Source organism: Rhamphochromis longiceps, linkage group LG14 (assembly GCF_057381845.1).
Source record: "Rhamphochromis longiceps isolate RC_006_pf linkage group LG14, R_longiceps_female_GT1.1, whole genome shotgun sequence".
NCBI lineage: Eukaryota > Metazoa > Chordata > Actinopteri > Cichliformes > Cichlidae > Rhamphochromis > Rhamphochromis longiceps.
In genome coordinates, this window is record NC_140570.1 from 34853096 (window position 1) to 34874183 (window position 21088).

The 21088-nt window shown below is 38.8% G+C and overlaps 2 protein-coding genes across 6 annotated transcripts in view; one reads left to right on the forward strand and one right to left on the reverse strand.

Annotated features, from left to right (window-relative positions):
- nectin1b (nectin cell adhesion molecule 1b) overlaps positions 1–21088 on the forward strand; it is a 162467-nt gene that overhangs the window by 59307 nt on the left and 82072 nt on the right. Inside the window, exon 6 of one of the 4 annotated variants that reach the window (XM_085429103.1) lies at positions 14229–14904. The exons of the other annotated variants lie outside the window; for them this stretch is intronic. Within the exon in view, the coding sequence (XP_085285229.1) occupies positions 14229–14731 (503 nt within the window). The 3' untranslated portion in view covers positions 14732–14904. Of the gene's footprint in view, positions 1–14228; positions 14905–21088 lie in introns of those variants that run through there. 4 annotated transcript variants of the gene reach the window in all.
- LOC146654522 (uncharacterized) lies at positions 2413–5860 on the reverse strand. Of its 2 annotated transcripts, XM_085429107.1 has the most exons (4): positions 5418–5860; positions 4456–4611; positions 4279–4371; positions 2413–3483 (listed from the first exon to the last, which is right to left on the reverse strand). In XM_085429107.1, exons 2-4 carry the CDS (start codon positions 4525–4527, stop codon positions 3088–3090), a joined length of 561 nt encoding a protein of 186 aa, XP_085285233.1. In that variant the 5' UTR covers positions 4528–4611; positions 5418–5860; the 3' UTR covers positions 2413–3087. The 2 variants fall into 2 exon arrangements, with proteins under 2 accessions (XP_085285233.1, XP_085285232.1); XM_085429106.1 differs by lacking the exon at positions 5418–5860 and having other exon boundaries at positions 4456–5047.

Consider the following 21088-nt stretch of genomic DNA (forward strand, 5'->3'; position numbering starts at 1 on the left):
AGTTTCCTGCTTTAGGATGCACACAAAGGGCGACAGAGGCGGTCTCGTCCCCGTGTCTCGTACACTAGCAACATGGATATCTTGCAGTGGTGTGATGCATCTGCTTATGCGCTCTTTGCTGATGATGTGAAATTGATAGCATTCCCATGATAGTGTGTACTTTGTCACCAGAAACTCTGAGTTCAGTTAAGATAGTTCAGTTCGGTTCAGGAGACATTTGTGACTGCAGATCTGCACGGCTGACATGACTGAAAAGACCTTTACATGGGAACTTCAGGGTGTTCGCAACATTTCCTATTGACTTTTCTGAAGTGCTCTTTGCTGCCTTGACATTGGCGGTGCATAATGACCCAGTGGCGCTGGTGTAAGAAGTGTGCTGATGCTTCATTAACTTCAAAAAGCATCTTTGTGCTTTGCAACTTCAAAGAGGTCTGGCTGAGACATAGCAGGTGAGAGAGCCCACTGCTGGCTGCTGTTCATGGCTGCACCATTAGGCCTCAGTAATCCTAGCTAAGTGTACTGTGCTGAAAAGGACCAAACCACTATCTTCGGCACATTTGTTCAGAACATCATATAGCTGCTAGAGCTGCCAGATTTTTTTGACCAGTGAAAACACAAAATAATAATTTATTTCCCTTGTTAAAAGCCCATTTTAATGGTCTTTGAACATGGAGACTCCCAGGAGAGTTTTGTGTTACTAGAGTCAATAAATCATCATTGTTCCTGGTCTTTTTGTCCTTTATTAAACTCTATCATTGACAAATATGACACCCAAGCAATCTTGTCACTATTATACATAATTTTGTCCATAGAAAGATTTATCCATATGCATACGTTTGTTTGTTTTTTTCTGTTTTCAAGTTCACTTATAGATTGCCACCATAATATTCACCTGCTGTGGCGACAACCTTGCTTGATGTCAGGAAGATAAAACGTCCATGACGTCTCATTTGTATAGCAGAAAAGCTATTTTCCCACAGTGGAATGCAGCACACGTGGGGGATTTTAAGAAAGTGTGTTTTAATCAAACTACTCAGTTTTCATGGACAGATTGGTAGCTGCATAGCTGTCACCTATGCAGATAGCAGGGCCACAGAGCACCTTGTTTCAATTAGTTCTGGGATAGTGTTTGCTGCGGAGATGGCATCGACTATGGTCGAGTCACATGGGCTAAAATGGCTTTCTCCAAGGACATGTGTTCTGGAGAAATGGTGTCACTTGTCAGAATCTAATGAAGCACTCTCCTGGTTTAATCAATCCTCGCTCTCAGAAAAAGAGGTGGAAAGGAAGTCTAGGGGAAAAGGAAGAGAGGGAGGGGGAGGGATCTATAGCGAGGGAGATGAGTTTCATGTAATGGGCCTCTTCTTAGCAAATACCTCACTCATTTACATGCAGTTCAGAAATCTCCTGAGAGAAAGTTGACAAGTCGTCAGATCTGATTAATCAGCTAATTACCAACGGGTATCAGAGGCCGTGTTAAAAAATAGAGACAATTAAACAGCCTCACAATGTAAGTTATTTTGATGAATCCTTCTCAGCAGCCTTTAACTGTCTAATAGGAATGTCACTCAAGCAGTCACCCCTGTAAAATATTGCAGCTGAGAAAGCCACAGGAATAATGCGGTTAAACCTCAAAGATCCTCCCCAACTTAAGAGAGACAGAATCAGTCTTTCATTAAGATAATCAGCTTTTCCACCATCAGACTCTGTTTTTGTGCTTGGAACAAATCAATGCTGCCATCTTAAATTTCTTCCTAGAGCTTAATAAGTTCTGATGAATGGCTGTTTTGCAAGGGTGGCCTTACAATTATGTCATTATCACCCCTGAGAAAGGATATGTGTGGTTTTATTCTTGGCAGCGCACAGTTTTGTGACATGTGGGAAAATTAGCTTCAGTGAGGGGGAAGTGCATTTGTTTACTCATTTTAACCTTGACTCACCCACACACCAGCACTCGTCTTTGAGAGATAGGGGCCAGAGTGAGTCAAAGACGTTGCATTATTCCAGCCATATTAGCAGGATCAGCTATGAATGATGATATCAGATCAGCTACACTCATAAAAATTAGTCATTGGATGAACTCAATTTGACTGATGGCAGGTTTTCCACGTAATACATTTATTTTGGTTCAACCAAATCTACATACATCATGACAATTTAATTAAATTGAGTCAGTAGAACACAATTTAAAAGGAAAAAAATTACATTAATAAGATGTGAAAGGTTTTGGTTGGTTCAACTCAATACAATGTCATTCATTTGAGCTAGATTTTCTTTCGAATTGAAATGATTATTTTAAGTTCAACTAAATCATAATTTTAATTACCAGAAAACTAATTAAATTATTAAAATAATGACAAAATAAATTTGTTTTTTCAACTCAGTTTTATTCACTTGAATTAAAAGCAGAAACAGAATATTTTGTGAATAAACATACATTTCACATGGTCAAATTAACCTTAACAAAATCAAAGTGCTCACAAAAAAGTGCCTTACATTTGAAATGAATATCAAATCTGAAAAGCACACACCTTTGTATTACTAGGCAAGACTGAAAACAAACTGGAATTTGTAAAATCCGATTTCACGTAAGAATCATTGTATATATATTTATAGTGACACTTGCAGGTAGGTTTTCAGCAAATTCACAATGATAACCTACTAAACATTGCAATTCACACCATATTATGCCAGTCACTGAACATTTTAAACAACCCAAAAATACTTAAATACAAATATATAATGTGTATATATATATATATAAAAGATTTTCATTAAGAACATTTTGTGTTACCAAAGGGGAGGTATTTTAATAAAAAAAAACCTTTATTTCTCTAATTCAAACTTTTACAAGCTTATAAGAACGGGAACACCAACTTTAAAACACTGGAAGACACCAAACTTGTCAACATTTGTTTTGTCTCTTCGAAAATCCCAAACGCAATTAAAAGGAAGATGCTGGTTACAACCATTGAATTTTTTTTTTAGCTAAATTCTCACAGTCCTTTTATCCATCTATAGTAGTATAGATTAAAGGTTACATCACTCACAACAGAACAGCAGACAAAAATAGACAACTTCTATTTTTCAAAAAAAGGGGAAAAAAAAGGTCACAGTTTGAACAAAAGAGATAAAAAGGCCAAAATCAAATTTTGTGCTGGGGTCTTGTTTGCCTAAGCAAACATCTTCAATTTCATTTGTTGCATTTGTACTGAGCCTTTGTCCATCCAGATTCATTAAATTCTTCTGACATAACTCGAAAGTGTACTTGAGGTCATTTGGATAGCTCAGATCAAGTGCATAAATCAGTCCAAAGAGAACGATGAATGACATGATGACACTACCGAGGTTGTTCATAACTGTAGTACCTTCAATGACAACTGCAACATCCTCTGGCTCCTGAATGCCTTCTCTTCTGATGGTGTAAATACCCATGACAGTTGCTGCAGTGGATCTCAACTGTTCATCCTCAGTGGAGGAGGTCTGAAAAACAGGATGTTTCAGGTTTAAGGGCTCTGTCACTTGGAAGGGGAAATATTATGCAAAACTCAGCTTTGTATCCTTTTGTGCTGAAACATGGGTCTCTACTGCCTCTATACACTCCAAACATGAATAAAACCCATCAATCTGTTCTCTATCAATAGTTTGGGCTAAGGTATTATGTACCTCCCTTTGGGAGGGGCTTGAAATAGAGGAGCAGCTCCTCAAGTGTCTATAGGTGTAGGTGTGTGTGTGTGGGGGGGGGGGCTGGGTCAATTTCCCTTATTTCATGACAATTGGGGACCTTTTGAAACAGCTTGTTTTAGGCACATTATTCCGGAAACCAGAGGATCGCTGTAACGCCAGTGACACTAGTCAGTGTCTCGATGCAATCTGCTGGGTTCCTTATATAGAAGACTTTTTACTAATTGGCATAATTAACTGAATTTCATTGGAGTGTTTACTTTATGAAGTGCCTTGAGATGACTGTTGTTGTGATATACCGCTATATAAATAAACTGAATTTAAACACTGACAGAAAGTGGATGAATGTTTTCTTCACATTTACCGTGTTTATAGAGGCAGTAGATACCTACATGGCAGCCCCAAAAAAATGAACAATTGAATTTTTACTGAATCTGTCCCCTTAAAAGGTGCTCTCCAGTACAAGTTTCAACAATGACTATTAAGAGTAATACATATTTCACAATTATATTGTCTTATTTGAATATATGAGCATTTTGCGTGCGATGAACCTAACTCAAATTGAATCTAGAAAAGAAAGTGTGATAAGCGTACCAGATACTCCTTGAACAGTAGGTCTGGATCTTCATTAAAGTAGATCACCAGGCTTTTAAGAGTATGCTCCCTCTTTATGTCGATGTCATCACACTAATGCAAGGGTGGGAAAAAAAGGGTGAAAAAAATGGAATTGATTGATTGCATTTAATTGATGGGTTTATCATTAGTACTGACCAAACTACTGATCGCCATGATATCCTTGATCTTTTGGCCCTTTGCTCCTTTGCTCCCCTCAAAAATTTGCATCAGCTTGTCTGTTAAGTTGTCCAGCTGAGCCAAGAACTTCGCCTGCAGGGGTTTTGTAGTGATCTGCAGGAACTCTGCATTCACCTGGAAATAAAACATACATAAATATAGTAAACTAGAAGTTTAAATACAGACTGCTGAATCAACACACTGAAAGTTGCTAAACATTTGAACCATCAGTGAAGTTTGTCAAGACCTAAACTGTTTTTAGCTGAGTTTAGGAATATATCGCCACCTGTTGCTTTGGCATGTTCCTAGCAGCGTTTTCCTTCATTTTTGCGTTTACCTGTGGACGGGATTATTTTTTAAAACGAAAACGGAAAATCTCCGTTTTCAAAAATACCTGTGTAAGTGTGGACGTAGCCGAAATCTTTTATAATAATAAATAGGTTTGAACATCACGGGAGTGCGCATTGTGCTGCCTGCAGTTACTCTTCCGGCCACATGGTTCGCTTTTGGTAGCACCCTCAGTAAACTATGTAGTGCTTTTAAAGACACCTCAAAACGATACTTTCTACTAGAAAATGGCATTATATAATAATAAACACAGAATACATAATTTTTAGATTATAAAAAGAAAACAGTAAGAAAGAAGTTAGCTATAGGACATCATCTTTCATTGAGCACAATGGCTAGCTGCTAATAAGCTAGCACACGTTCCGACTTAAAAGTTGGCAGCTACACAATTTCTCCTCTAAAACAAGGCACTTTTGAAAAGACCTGGCTATATTGTCAAAAAAAATAGTATTCAAGCAGAGAAGAGAATGGTAGCACCACCAAAAGTTCAAAAAACAACTGTTACAAGCTTCTATGATAAATAGCATTGCCATAGATTTAGCTGATAAAGAAATACACAATTGGATATATGAAAAAATAATATTTTACCTTACCTGAAGGTGTAGTTTTATCCAAAAAGTACAGAGAGGCCAAGAGCAGCTGCATTCATTTAGGTGATCCTGAAAGAGCGCAAAATTTTCAAAGAAGGCGGACCGTTGTGTAACTCAATAACTTTGTGTTCTTGTAACAAAGACTGCTTTGAGAGAAAATAATTTAGGTTCACCACACGAATAATAATTGCAGTAATGCTGGAGTGCTACATTTGCGTTGAATGAGATTAAAAAAAATGTTTAAGCTTAAAGAGGGGCTTGAATTTATTTCTTTGAGTTTACAAATACTTAATTGCAAAAATGTACTCCTCCTACCCCCAGTGCCCCAACAAACTCATTCATTTTGTGTTCAGAATCAGCCTCTGCTGGTTTAGAATAATTTTAGGTTTACACAAAGAAAATCAAATTAATTTGGTATTTTTTAATTACATTTATGAACAACTAACAAAATTTGTATGTGTTCTTTGAAAGGAGGACCTGAATCTGTTTTTTGAGTGTAGGGGTCAGCTAGTATGTGAACCTTTGGATGATTCCCCTTACAGCTTAGCAGCGCTAGCTTTCATCTTCCTTTGTCAGAGCTGTGGCAGAGAGCTGCTTTAGAGAGCAGAGGTGCAGTCAGCTTTGCCACAGGGCTTTACCAGTTGGGTTAAACTGGATGGAGTGACAGCGTTCTCATCAATTTAGCAAGAAAGCGTGAGGATGGATCCTTCTGTAAGCACAGTCAACCGGTGCCAACATCTGTTCACGCTTCCCTGAACACGCAATAGTTGGCTGCCATGTGAGAAAATGAAGTTTAGAAAGAAGAGGTGGGGGAGAAATCCTAGTCATGTGCCAAAATTATTTGAATAAAAAAAAAAAAAAAAGTTAGACATGTATAGGTAATGTATTTATGTCACTGAAGGAGAAATTTGAGTTCGTCTGTCTGATTTTTAAAATTTATTTCCAGCCAGACAGCATCGGGGAAGTGAAAGAGGAAGAGAGGGCATGAAACTGTTTACAGGCCTTTATGTAACAGCCTGTGTCAACTTCTAGTGTTCACTGGTTGTCACTTCATCTTTCCTTCTAGTCCTACAACACTATAATGTGCAAAGACAGTAACACACAGTGATAGTGAGAGAAGGTGACATTGATTTAAGAAAAAAAAGGCCTATGTGGTTTTTTATTTACATTTCTTCTTCACCGGAAGCAAATGAGGTTATTGTCAGGAGAATTCAGTATGCCTATATAATGATTGTGAATGCTTACCCGCCAGGTTGGCAGGAAAGCAGCAGCGGGTAATGGGAAATAGCACAGGGAGCTTCCTCAGCATAAATTTAAATTACTGACAAGAAGATGCTATCTGAGCTGACATTAGATCTTTTAATTGCCTTAAATATTATCACGACTCTAACTGGTTGTGAAACACACCCTTAAAAATGTACTTAACTTCACTAGTCTAGATTGTTGCAAGATATTTTTTCTAAAATTTGATCTCTCAATTTTTTTTTTCCGCATAGGAAATTAACAGCTCAGGATTTAACATCCGGATTTAAAAAACAAGAAAAGAAAGAAAGAAAAAGATTAAAAATTTTTAATCACTCCTATTGGATTAAAAGTCTACTAAAACCTTATTGATTCTTCACTGTTATATTCCAGTTTCCATTACTGAAAGAGTCTTTGTAACAAAATATACCAAAAATAATCTTAAACTCACTTCAGTGACTTTGGGAAGATTTCAGCTTACATGTGTATTATTTAAAATACTTTACTGTCTCCGCATAACAGTAAATTCCAGTAGATAATGTAGTTTATTTTTAGCAGCTGTGAAACAGACATGGCGGTCAGTCCATTGCTGCAGGATCTGTTGGTTTTCTCAATGTGATAATGTGGCGATCGGTCAGTGTAATAAAACTTGCGAGACTACGGCAAGAACATCCTTGAATAAAACAAGTAATGCACCATATATTACTGACATCTAACAGCAGTGCCGCTACGTGCAGCCATTTGTCTCTTTCTTTTCTCTGACAGAGACAAGAGACATTATGATGTCAGCTTTGCAAAGGCTCCTCTAGCTATGTGAAATTTGTTTGTCTTCGCCTGTCATGGTGGAGTCTGTCTCAATCTGTGCGCTATAGCACATTGCGCTTCTCACATCGCCGCCTGCATTATTCATAGATTCAAAGGCCACATGTGTATATCCTGTATATTATTACACTGTCACTTCAAGCAGATGCAGGTTAAGGGAGCATTTTGAGGATCTTGGTCTTCTGCTCCCTTTGCTAGCTTGTTATCACCCTTGAACTTCCTGCTTCTGCAAACCTACACGGGTTTTGGTGTGCAGGCTGACAGAGTGACTTCTAGCCCCCACGTTCTCACTGCGGGGAGGGGGAGTTGCTCTTTGCTCAGATCCTGCCAAGATCACACCTCATTATCCAAATGAGACATTAGCATGGCCCGTTCCCTCGCTTGCACAGCATAGGCCGCCCCATAAAGTCTCTTCTGTGTTCTGTGCTGTGCCAGGGGAAAGCACTGAGGGGGAAGATATTGTGGCTGCAGCTCATTTTGCATAAAATGGAGGAGGGAAGTGCTCACTGTGTAAAAAGAGTCTTTTTTTTATATTTGGAGAAGAAGAGATAACCCGGCTGGAGATGTGAAATGCAAATGTCACCAGGGGAGAGCATGTGAGAGCAGAGCAGCTGAGATCGTAGTGATTTATCTTAACATTTGTTTCTGCATGGCTTGCTGTTTCTGCTCTCCGGAGGATATGCAGAGGAGAGGGATGTGGCAGACAGATGGAGCAGGGGGATTGGCTGAGCCCCTTCGGCCCAGCTCACCTCCTCTGTCCTCCTCCTCCCTGTCCACCCATGTGGTGTTGGATCTGTCACGCCTCCATGAGAGCCTGATGAAGTAGGTCAGACGCTGTCCCGGGGTCTGACCACTGGCTCCGAAGCTGCTGCTGCTGCTGTTGGTGATGCTTTGTGGTGACTCACTCATTACGCTCAAAAATAACAACAGGGGGAGAAAATAAAAGGGGGGGGACAGAGAAAAAGCACAGGGTAGGATGGTGTGGTAAACAAACAGCTCGCTGACCTCTTGCTGACTTAATACGTGCTAACATGCAGATTTGTTTGCTGCATGTCTGCTGACCCAATAACTCAGCTGCACATCACTTTGACTAAGCACTGCAGCCGCAGATGCAAATGCATTAATAATGTTACCTGCGTAAACATGATTTTTTTTAAAAGAGTTGCATTGGCATTTAGATGCTGGTGTAAATATTCATTGCTCATTAAGGGTGCATTAAAAATGATTATTGCCCCGTAGCGCAAAATGACAGATATTATACTTGCAAGAGGACCAGCTTGCTTTCTGAAATGTTCTGGCGTGCCAGTATTTTCCTGTACTTTCAAATGCGACCTTCATGTCGGATTACTGTTATAAGAGTCATAACAATGGCGGCTTTGTTTATTTCAACTACAAATAACCATATATGAAAGCAGAGAGTCGGTGGTGTGAATTCTTGGTCTCAGTCAGAGATGACACGCTGTTTCTGCTGAGAGGAGATGAAAACAAGAAACAGTCGCTGTTTTTCTGACTCGATGGTCCTGCAAGTTGCTGCATGTTCACACGTTGAGGCTACAGATGATGTCACCCGTGTTTTGATTCCAGTAGTTTCACAGCATTGTCTCCTCCAGCATATCCCATCCTTCTAACCCACTGGTTTTATGACAGGGAATTGGATTTGAATTTGTGGGAAGCTTTTAATGGCACAAGTGAGGTGAGCTTGTGTCTCCGAAGTCAGTGGAAGCAAAAACAATCTATAGTGACAAACGGGAAGAAATGGCAGCTATTGGGAGGGAATATCTGATAGGCTGAAAAAGAGATTTGCCCCAGCCGCAACTCTCAAAGCAGCATGTTAAATTCCTGTCAGTGATGAGCTTTTATTCGTCGTGGCAGCATCACATTTCCATGACTTCAAAACCACTGGCAAATTCAGACAAGAGAGGTAATGAGGATCTGTTAAATCAGTGAATTAATGTGTCTTCTCTGATTGTGCCCTTCCTCACTCACTCACTCGCTCATTATGCCATTCTTTATTTTGTGTTGTCACTCCTCAAGCTCTTAAGGCGTTTGCTCAATCGTTTTCCTTGTTGCCACTCCTCAACTTCTTAGAGTAGCCCTCTATGTTCTTCCTCCTTTAGTCATATTAAAACACCACTCCCAGCGCCACTCTTTGAAAATCCTCTCTCATTTTCCCAGCTTCTTTCATAACCTTGTCCAAGTGATTGCGCTAAGTCTCAGGAATGTTTTTACCTGTCTCTCCTCCTTTTTTTTCATGTGCAGACATGACTGGAGCACACCCAGTAACAGTATCTGCAGGACGGAGTTATGAAACTGTTTCTCTCACTTTAAAGCCCCCTCTGCTTTCTACAATCATTTCCCGCACTATCTCCGAGCATCTGCTGCTTCTACATTGAAATGCAAACCCCTGCTCAGAATACATGTTGTTTTCTGAAGCCACAAATCATTTTTATTACAAAATATATATGCATGTATATTATATATACACAGCATTTATTCATTTTTTTTCTTAAGTCTCACTTGTGTTTTGCACAAATGACTCAGATGAGAAGCTCTCATTGCGTTGTGAAGAAAACATATTGTGTCACTTGGGTATTTGGAGGTAGTAAATCATCCACTTGATCATGTCAGATGTGAGGGTTCAGAGTGGTATGAATAACCCAATACGAAATGGCATTGTTGTTAGAGTAGCTGTAAGATTTCCTGTTATTTTTTCCCCCCTGTATAAATCTATCGTGCCTCTGGATTGAATTATAGTCTTTCACAGCACATCCTTCCACCTATTAATCTCAATACTACATTTTATTCGTTGCAACTAAAAGTTCCCCCACTATCTGCATTTTTCCTCACGGGTGTTAATAGACATTGCCTTTTACAGCGTGGAACAGTATCAGGGCCATTGTTGTGCTGCTGAGGTCTTTTTTGATCTGTCCATTGGCAGGTAATGCCGGCAGCGAAGGCGCGCTAGTGAAACGCCTCCTCATTTTTCTGTGCTGTCAAACACCTACATAACCCAGCCATTCATTTCATTTATTTTTGGATTATATAAGGTGATTAGCTTGCACCCTAGCTGCTCTAATTTAACATAAATTCACAGAGTCCGTGAACTAGACAAAGCTGCTGTGCTGGAGATATGTTCACGTATGCACATGGCTGGTGGTGTGATTTCACAGAGGGATAAGCACAGAGAGGAAATGCGCTGGGTAACATGGTGAGAGCAGACAGTCCTCTTTGCCAACACGGCGTTTTAAGTTGCAAAATAGAAGCAGTGTTCCTGTACTGCACTCAGTGATTTGATGAGCAATTTCTGGTCTTTCTGAGTTCCTCTCTCTCCCTTAAAGTGCCCCAAACACAGAGCTGAAGCTATCTAAAAACATCAGTAGTCCTCCTTCCATTGCCGCTCCAGTAAAACAACTTAATACCTCCTTTCGAAAACGCAATTTGTTGTTTTTGGTGCAGCAGCTTGCAAAGCTTCCTCCAGGCTGGATACACCAGCCTAAAACCCACAAAAAATACTTGGAGGTTTACAACCTCTTTCGTGTCTGTGCTTTTTTTTTTTTTTTTAAATGAACACTTGTACAGTTATTAGTGTTGACATTCACATTCGGCAAATACGAGTGTCAGAGGTAGCTTCGCTTGATGCTTTATAGCAATGAAGATGGCAGGGATCACCTTCTTTCACTGCTGCTATTCTGCAATTTAAATGCTCTGTCCTTATGTTTTTCACCTCTTTAAATGATGGTAAATATGGAGTCTTGGCAACCTTTGAAATGCAGTACAATAATCTCCCTAATTAAGATTGAATAAGGGGACTGATGAGAGCAAAAACAGATCCTAGTTACAGACGAGGGCAGTGAAGGGGAGAAGAGAGGATTACAGGAGAATATTTTTCCTTTTCTCTTTGCCCCTTCAATCCTCTGGATTTTCACCCGTCTTTGGACTTGGTGAGAGGAAGTGTTCTCTAGCAGGGGTGACCTGGCTCTGCTCTCTCATTGATGTGTGTAATGAAGGCCTGTGTCTGAATAATCCCATTAGGTGGTCAGATTAAAACCTGAGCTGATATTTGAGACTGTGCCCGGCACGGCTATAGAAATTGGAGAGCTTTGCTGTCGGCCCTTGGAGAAAGGGTCCAGATGAAGAGCGGCTACGGAGAGCGACCGTGTTTGGGCGGTCTCGTCTGTAGACTGATAAAGTGCCATTGTAATTAAAGCAGAGCGGAAGGCTTTAGTAGCTTCCTAACTTCACTCACTACCATCATTTTATACTTGAATTAGGTTTGAGATTCATCATTTCCAGTAAAGAGCATTTCTCACCATGTGTAATGGCTTTGATTCACCCGTTAAGGGCAATAATTTGAAAAAGATTTTCTGCTTAAGTGGGAAATTTGTCTTTTTTGTGTTGCTTGATGAGGATGGCTTAGATTTGCTGTTATTGCAGTGGTGTTCTGATTCACCTCTATCCGACTTACTGATTACGCGTGGGGATAATTTATCTCCAAGGAACATTTAGGATTGCTCAACATAAACCTTCATTTTTGTTCAATTATCACCCATTACTTGTAAATGAGCTTCAAATTTCAGAAAGACACTTTGCCCATGCATATTTTCCCCACCCCTGTTAGATCAACACACATACAATTCTGATCTCGGTTGTTGCCTTTAAAACCTTTAATAAGCACCATAAATCATTTGTGTGCATGTTGTACAGACTACAGCTGAAATTCAGTCGTAAAAATGTCATAAAATAAGAAACGCATCCTTTTGCTTTTCGAATACAGCTAACGTATTTAGTGTTATCAGTGTGTGTTACATTATCATGTGCCTAATGGGCGTGTAATTAAGCAGTAAGACTGGAAAGACAGTATCAGAAGGAAATGAAAAAGCAGCATGTATTTCACCTATATTGCTTTTCCCTGCCTTTTTTCGGACTTTACATACAATTCTCTGGTTTGCTCCGTGTGAACAGGAAGCTCATTCCTTTGTTTCTCACAGTCTCGTATTCCCTTCTTCCAGGCCTTTCCCACACCATTTGTTTAGTAGATGGTGTAACTGTGTTGTATCCCCCTACCTTTCTGTTGAGGATTCAGTGTTCACCATTGAAGTTAAATGTGCTTCTGCTCTGCCGGTTTACCTAAGCACTACCTATGCGCCTCAAGGCTTTGATCACATTTCAGATAAAAAGTCCCTCTTGTCTGTGTGCTCTAAGGAGCTTTGCACAGTTTGTAGTTTCAAGTGAAGATGTACACATACGGGACAGCACTTTCATGTTAGTTTTACTGTATGCTGCACCCACATTTGACTCAAAAGTAGTCCTTTTGTTTTGTGTTTTTTTTTGTTTTGTTTTTTCCTGTATGTACGCTGTGCACTCTCTAAATGGTGGACTGAACACAGCGCCTCATTTTAGTGATGCTATGGACATGGCAGTTGGGAATTTGAATTTTGAATGTCAGTATAGAGTCAACATATTCCTTTGGCTTTTGCAAGGTGAAATCGCAGCCTTCATACTCTAGCATCTTTGTCATTATCTCTCACAGGCCATTAGTCATATTCGCTCTGTTCTAGATTGGAGAACACCGAGGCTTATGATAATTTTCTCTCTTTTCCTCCTCTCTCTGTAGTCAATAATATATATTTTTCATGGAGGCATATGCTATTTTTTGCCGTGTGCTCCTCTGCTTGAATGGAAGAGCTTCGTGTTTATCAGCTCTCTAAGTGCATCATGGCTGTGTATGCTTGGCTGCTGATAATCATCTCTGGCAGTGCTCTTTCATTTCATTACCACGATGCTGGTGATCAAAATGTCTTGTTTTAATTATTTATGCTGGACTGTACTGCAGTATATCGTTGAATATGTTTACTTTGACTTGTAAGTAAAACTTGTTAACTGAAGAGCCATATCAATTATAAACCCATCTCCGAAATGTTAGGATGCTGTTTAAAGTAAGAATAAAAACAGAATGATTTGCAAGTAGCGCAGTGCCTATGTTCATCAGGAACAGTACAATACCAATGTGCTGGGGACAGGTCTGGACAGCAGATAAGCCAGTAGACTCCTTACAGAGACATGTCTTAAAAAGACAAAAGGAAAAAAAGAAGTAGTGCATGTAGGACCACCTAGTTATCACAATGACGCATTTTAGACCATGCACTGCTCCACCCTGGTTGCCTTTCTGCTGTTTAACTCAAAGAATACGATTCTTAAAAATGAGCAGACATTTTCAACATTTGAAATGTTGTATTTGTACCACTTTCAATTGAATATAGGCTTTAAATCACTTGCAAATCATTTCATTCTCTTTTCATTTTACACAGCATCCCAGCTTCTCTGGAAATGGGGTTGTAATTCCTTCACTGTTTGCCTATTAAATTGTTTAATTTTCCTCCGCCTTCTAATCAGAGAAGAAATGATGGTTAATGCATGCTGACAAAGCTTCATTTACTTTAATGTCTTCAGTCATTTTACTCTTTGATGGTGTTCTGTGGTGGACTGGCTGGTTTTTTCATTATTTCTGCGTCTAAAACTGCATGTGGCTGTAGCTGAGCTTTTACGATATGTCACTAAAGACTACTGTTGGGCTGGGAGGGGGTGTTGTCGTGGGGCCAGGGGTCCTTCCCTTTCCCCTTTGCTTTTCCGTCCTTGTCTCCCTTACTCCATCTTTCCTAAAAAAAAAAAAAAAAAAATGCACCTGCACAAACGCACCTCTTCCCACCAGAGCACTGACACACTCCCTTCCATCTGTGTTTTCCTACCCAGAAATTCCTGTCCCCACCTACGGTGGCACCACACATGTCCCACAGGAGCAACACAATGCAGGTGTCGCCATCGGGGGTGCTGTGGGGGGTGTTGCCCTCTTGGGTCTGGCGGCCATACTGCTCTTCATATTCCTGCGCCGCCGCCAGCGCACCTTCAAGGGAGACTACAGCACCAAGAAACATGTGTTCGGAAATGGGTACAGCAAGGCTGGTGGGCTGCCTACCCACCCCCCCATCCCTAAGAACTTGCAGTACCCGGACGACTCGGACGAAGAGAAGAAACCCGCCCAGATTGGTACCACTGGAGGGTTTGAGGCAGGCGACCGTGATTTCGATGCTGAATCAGACCTGAAGAGGCCCTATTTCACTGTGGATGAAGGAGAGAGCCGAGATTACGATGAGCGGACTCTGGCTTTCCAGTATGAGCCTGAATCTGAAATAGCCGATGATATGATCTCTCAAACCGATGGTTCTGTCATTTCTAAGAAAGAATGGTATGTGTAGTGGCATGCAACAACCAAACCAAACAACCCTTTGTCCCCCACCTCCATTCCACCTCACCCTTCACCTCCATCACGACCCCCACCCTCCCATTTATCAAACTGCACTATCATAGTCCCTCTTTTGGTCACCCTAATATCCCGCCCCCTTTCACATCTGACCCCATCCAACTAATATCAACTAGAAAATCAAGTGTCTATTTAAAGTGCTAGCAACATCAACTTCTCAGCATTGGTATCAGTACCATCAGGTGAATGGGCAAAGTGTACAAACGAAGGTATGTAGATGGACACACTGTTGCTGACATACAAGGTCGGTGTGGTGATTGGTCGATTAATCCTGGTGTATTCTTCATTTCGTGTATTTTTTCATATTATAAATGTGTTAAATGTATAAAAAGAGACAGCAGGTTGAGGTTTTGCTGAGCACATTTGTGAAAGTCCTACACTGGATGTTCAGTTTGTTTTCTTTTTCTTTCTACATTAGCATTGCAGTTTTGTTATTGTTTTTATAAATGTCTTTTTGTATGATTTTTAAGTGACCAGAGAACTGAGAGTTAAGTGTCTAACATAATTACAGGTGGAGTTCTACGTGTGTGTAGTTTTGTGGTCAAATGTTTCAGAGAAATTGGGGGGGGGGAAATGGGATACATACTGTTTCTCAGTGGGGTTAGCGTTACTAATTTTTATATATTCACAGCATTAAAACACATATGTTAATGCTGTTTTCCAAAGGTGTGGCTAGCATTTCTTGACCCCCTGTGTTTATGTGCTCGACTTGTTTCTTTACCGAGAGGAAGTCAGTCTACTGAGCCATATGGACATGGCAGTAACATATAAATATCCAGTATGCTTTTTTTTTTTTTTTTTTTATTAATTTCAAGCGTTAGTGCCCTTATTGTTGCAGCAGTATAGCCGAGGAGAGAAGGGCTGCAATTGTATCATACAAAACAGTTTCTACTTTTCAGTGGTGCATCACAGTCATGTCCAAAAGACACTTGGTGAGTTTCACAGGGAAATCTTCAAAAATGCTCTGAAATGTCATGATTGTCATTTGACTTGAACAGTTTGACTTGTGTACACAATCTCGAAATCTTACCACTGTAATGAAATGTCTGTCTTTTGCATTTAGCTGTCATAATTATATTTTTTTCTGACCCTCTTTTTTTTTTTTCTTCTTCTTTTCAAATGGGTGTCAGTCAAAAGTGTCTGAGGAGTTTTCCTGTAACGACTCTGTCTCTCTTTATAATTGTGACTTTACTGAATAGTTGGCTTACATCAACAGCATTTTCTATGAGGAGTCATCCATGGACACAAAGGACACAAATAGGAGAAACTGATGTTTTCATTTCAGTCTGAAGAGAAAACATGCTAACAAGTAAAGGGAATTTAAAATATGGTGGCCCTTCTGAAGTCACCTGCTGCTTTCATGATGCTTTTGTTCATTTTCTTTTGCTTTTTAAGTGACTATCCAGAGATTTTAAGGTGGTTTTAAAATTATAAGAGTTGCTTCCTTAATTTTGGCATCTCAGTCTGCTAATGGGGAATCAATGACTCTGTCTGCAGGCTCTCTATATACTATATCTATATATGTTTTTAAAATCACTGCTAACAAGTGCCAGTGGATGCTAGCATAGCTAATGACTTGTTTCTCTCCTCAGCACAGAGGTTCATTACACAATCAGCAAAATGTATTTGCATCAAAAAAAAAAAGCGCAATGTGAAAAATTGGTTATAATGGAAGCATTGGAGGAAATCTATCAATGTAAACGACATATCTGACTGGCTCTGAACAATATAAATACTGTATTAAGCCTTATTTTATGCATGTTTTGTGTGTGGGAGTGGAAGTGCATATGTTGCTATTTTTTTCCTATCAGTTCCAGTGTGCTTATCCTCATTTGCAGCTCAGAAGACTACACTTTGTCGGTGTCGTCAGTATTGACAGAGGTATGAGTTCCTAGGTACACAGTACCCAGCAACAATTTTGCAGTTAACACAAGAAAAGTGTAAAGTATATATAAATATATATAGAATAATAAAAATGAAAAAAATAACATCTCTGTGAGAGCAGTTCCCTCTGCTCGAGATGTGAATGTTTTACAGTCCACGCTTGTCTACTGTATGTTTTTAGATGAGCATGTTAATCATGAACCTCAAACTATATTGTATTTTCAAAACAAATCAGCATCACAGTATGGGGAATTGTTTTTTTTTAAGTCTGTTAGTCTCAATTTAGTTAGTCAGCCTTATTTTCTAAAGCCTTACTTCTTTTCTGTTAAGTGCATCTACTATGGAGTGAGGAGTACAAGGTCTGCCACTGAAGGTTTCAGAGGGGGAAGCTCATTGACAGCAGTGGGGTTGCTACTTTCAATATTCTGAAGCAAAATACAGTTTTATAGTCTTTACTTTATTGTTCACCTGCAGGTGGAGTGCTTTGCTGTAACTTTTGAACTTCACACAGTTTGCATCACAGCATAATAGACACAAACATATCGAAAGCATCCTTTGTTCATGCATTCAGTGCCTGTCAAAGTTAGGAGGCATGGGGTAGTCTAAACAGTTACTGCTCCACCATTCAAGCTATTCATACCCAGAATAATATCGTGGATATTATTAAACTACAATGCAGACCGCAAACCTGTTAAATATAAGACAGCTTATGGTCGCTTGCTTACAGTGAATATTATAGCAGGTATAGAGGAGCTTTAGCAAGGTACAAACAATGTGTGTACACCTGATCTTTAAATCAGCTAATTCTGCACTAATTCTGAGAGTTGAACACCTGAAGAGATCTAACCTTTGCAACTTGGTTGCACGTCGCTGAATTTTCTGAGCACAACATTTGAAACGCTGGTCCAGTTAAGAGAAATTCAACTTGTACTTACAAACATCACCCCCTTTTAAAGCACAATTTTAAGGTTTCATCTGACATCTAACATCAGTTATGTAACCACTGCCACACTTGCTTGTCAGATATGTTGGCATGAGAAAGCCTTTTATTTTGGGGTCAACAGTCTGTATAGTTGTATATGTAAACATTGTCTTCATGTCGTTGGGGTTTTATGAGTTTCTATTTTGTATTACTGACTGTAATTTCATTCCATCCTAATCTCTCTTTTTTTTTGTATGTTTCAGTATGTTTCAACATTCCACTGTAAATAATGTACATAAGGTTGAGATTATAGTTGGGATTTATTTCGGGACAGCCGTGTAGGGACCCTGTCATGTAAAATATGCCTATTTTGACCACAAACATGGAGACTCGATGATGGATAGATGATGTTGATGCATAGCTTATTTCCAAAGTCCCACCTAAAAATGCTCCCCTAGTACATTTTTTTTAATATGCCAGTAGTGGCTTCACTGTTGGGGGTAATGCATACAGTGTGTCGATGTAATGTTATTAAAAGAAAGTCAAAAGAGAGAAATTGTCTGTATGCAGCCATGTGAATGTATATTTCTGAGGGTGATACAAATACAAAAAACAAAAAAATCTATTGTTCAATTGTGATGACCCAGTGAAGTAACTTGTATTTGTTTTCAGCATTAAATGAGTTCAATAGTCAAAAGCGTTCTGTCCCAGTTCACTGATTGGATAGATGTGTGTTATCTGATTGAATATGGTTTATGTCTGCAGCACATTTCTTATCGCTGTGTATTGATTTTGGTAATTACAGCTTTTTCCCAGTCGGTTCGACCAGTAATTTATCCTTGTCACCTCATGCCGGTGCTTATTTGGACTTTTTTTTTTTATTATTATTATTATTTTCTTGTGAGCCTTAAATGTAAGACATGATACGTTTGTTCTGTAAATAAATAAGACTACAAATAAATCAAATTTAACAAACATAGACCTTGTTAGTACAATATTTAACAATTTCAAAAAGCACAAATAGTGTCCAGGCTACAGCGGGACAGTTCTCTTTGTACCTTATCGATCTGTTCACAGTCATTGCTGTAGTTCACTGTATTTTTTTTTTAACCTTATGAGACAAAGACGACAGATTCAAAGCGTTTTTCAAAGCTACAGTTTCCATATGTGAGTTACTTTAGTATAACGTATGTCTTCATTTTATCTGAAGTTAACACAAGACAGATAAAAGGATACATACAGTATATAATAAGAGCCTTTGATGGTTATAACAGTAGTTTTTGGTATTTTTCTACTTTAATTGGGGAGCAAAAACTGTCAGGCAGATGTTGATTTTGAGTTCAGTGCTTAATGAAGCTACAGTGATATGATGAGAGAGGCCCAGTGTAGAGGCAGACAGATCTGTCTCAGACTGTGGGACTCAAGTGCAGACATCTGCATCGTGCACATTAAGAACAGCCCAGAGTTTGCAGCTGTTGCCATCCATTTGCTAAAAGAGCCCTTTGTAGCCCAAGGGGCTTTGATGGCACATAGGCTTTTAACATGCATGGCCATCTAGTTTTTTCTCCTCCTAATAGAGCCAGGAATGGAATTCTACAGCATATCCTCTATCAAAGTACTTTTTGGATGAAATATGGCTAGATTCCTGTTCTAAAGTATGTTCCTCCTGGGTCATAAATTCAAAAGCGAGTTTGTTAAAGTGTCTTTTACAGTGTGTGATGTCACTCCACTTAACATGGAGTGCAATAAGAGAATACAGATTACTCTAACATATTATGAATGAGAAAATTGAAAAACAATCTGACCGTGCCTGTCATTATTTATGTATTTCATTTTGTCATTAAATCAAGTTCCGAAATGCTTTATATTCAAATTTGAAGAAATCTTCAGTACTTCAACAGTTTTCATACATTTTTGTGGTGAATCACATACCAATTCGATTTAGATTTTTCTTTAGACGTCTGTTACATTTTGTAGGCCACAACTGTTCGCTAAATTCTGGTTTTAACCCAACCATCTGTGAGTTGTTGAGCTGCCAACAAGCCAGAAAAATAAATAAATAAATAAAAATATCAGTCTTAATGAGTTCAGGAAAGCACACAGACAGCCTACGCCACGAGTCATTAAACTACAGTAATTAAATAGTTAATGATCATAGTGTATATTAATAAGCAATCCTTTGGGATGGCTTCAGGAGGAGAGTGTAGTCAATCAGTGAGGTGGCTTTTAGTAGCACTAGTTTGTTCCTTTAAGGCTACTTTGTGCACATATTTGCATACTGAAACAGGGAAAATAATATCTGATTTTGTCTCATTTAGATTTATAATGATTGCACTCGGCTGTGCAAGTCACATTGTGAAATATTTGTAATTGTTATTAAAATAAAATCAGATGATCATACCTGTGTCACAGACTGTCTTAGTTCCACAGTTTATGCATCACTCTTTCTAATACTGCGTTCTTATTTTAAATAAAATGTATTGTTATTTGCACTTGTGCTATCCCACATACACTCTGAACTTATATTGCAGTGATCCATAATGAAATGTATAACTCTGAGGGGCACATGTGCTCTCATAATAAATATGCTGCAAGTATTTAAACACATTCCCAAAAATGATACCGTCTACCAATATACAGCTTTCAACCTTTAATCAACAATGCCATCTCAGTTTTGTTTTTACATTTACACAAACGGCCTCAGAAGTTAATGTTCTGTAGATGTGTTAAAAGATAAAATACTTCATTTTTGGAACATGATAAGATAATATGCTGATATTTCAGATCTTACAGCTTTGCTAGTGGCACTCTGAGAATGCACTTCATATCAGCTCTGAGTCCTTGTTAACATGTGCAGAATGACATAACCTGCCAGCAAAGGTGCCTCTCAAGTAGTAGTGATATTACTTGCAATTGAATTCTGAACACTTTCTGAACAATCGTTTCAACATTCTATCATGATTATATCAGGAATGTAATTTGCAATAGGAAGTTATGGGAAGACTAAACTTAGTTTCAAAATAATTAAATCTTTGTTTAAAGTTGCTAACAAATAAATATGCAATTTAAATTTGCTAATTTTAAAAATGTAATTGAATAACACAATGGTGGCAATATACTTGTTTGATGTTCAGCAGAACAGTGTCTGCTATGTTGGCTGATATACTTTTTTTTAAACTTTGATAAATAAAAGTTGGGCTGATTTTAACTCCATCAGTGTTGTACTAGAAATCCCTAAAGTTCAAGGATGATAAAACATAATGTGATTCAGTTGCATATAATTTGTGTGTTAGCAAAATTAAAAACAGTAAGTGTACTACAAATTGTTTTTTAATTTAGTAGAACTTGAAATGTTTATCAGTGGGTAAACAATTAGCATTGCTCACCCAGAAAGATCAAGTACTGTATACTTGCAATAAATAAGTTGCCCTAACTTAGTTATCTGAAATAAGCTTTACTTGGTTGTTTTGAGGTTATGAGTTTGCA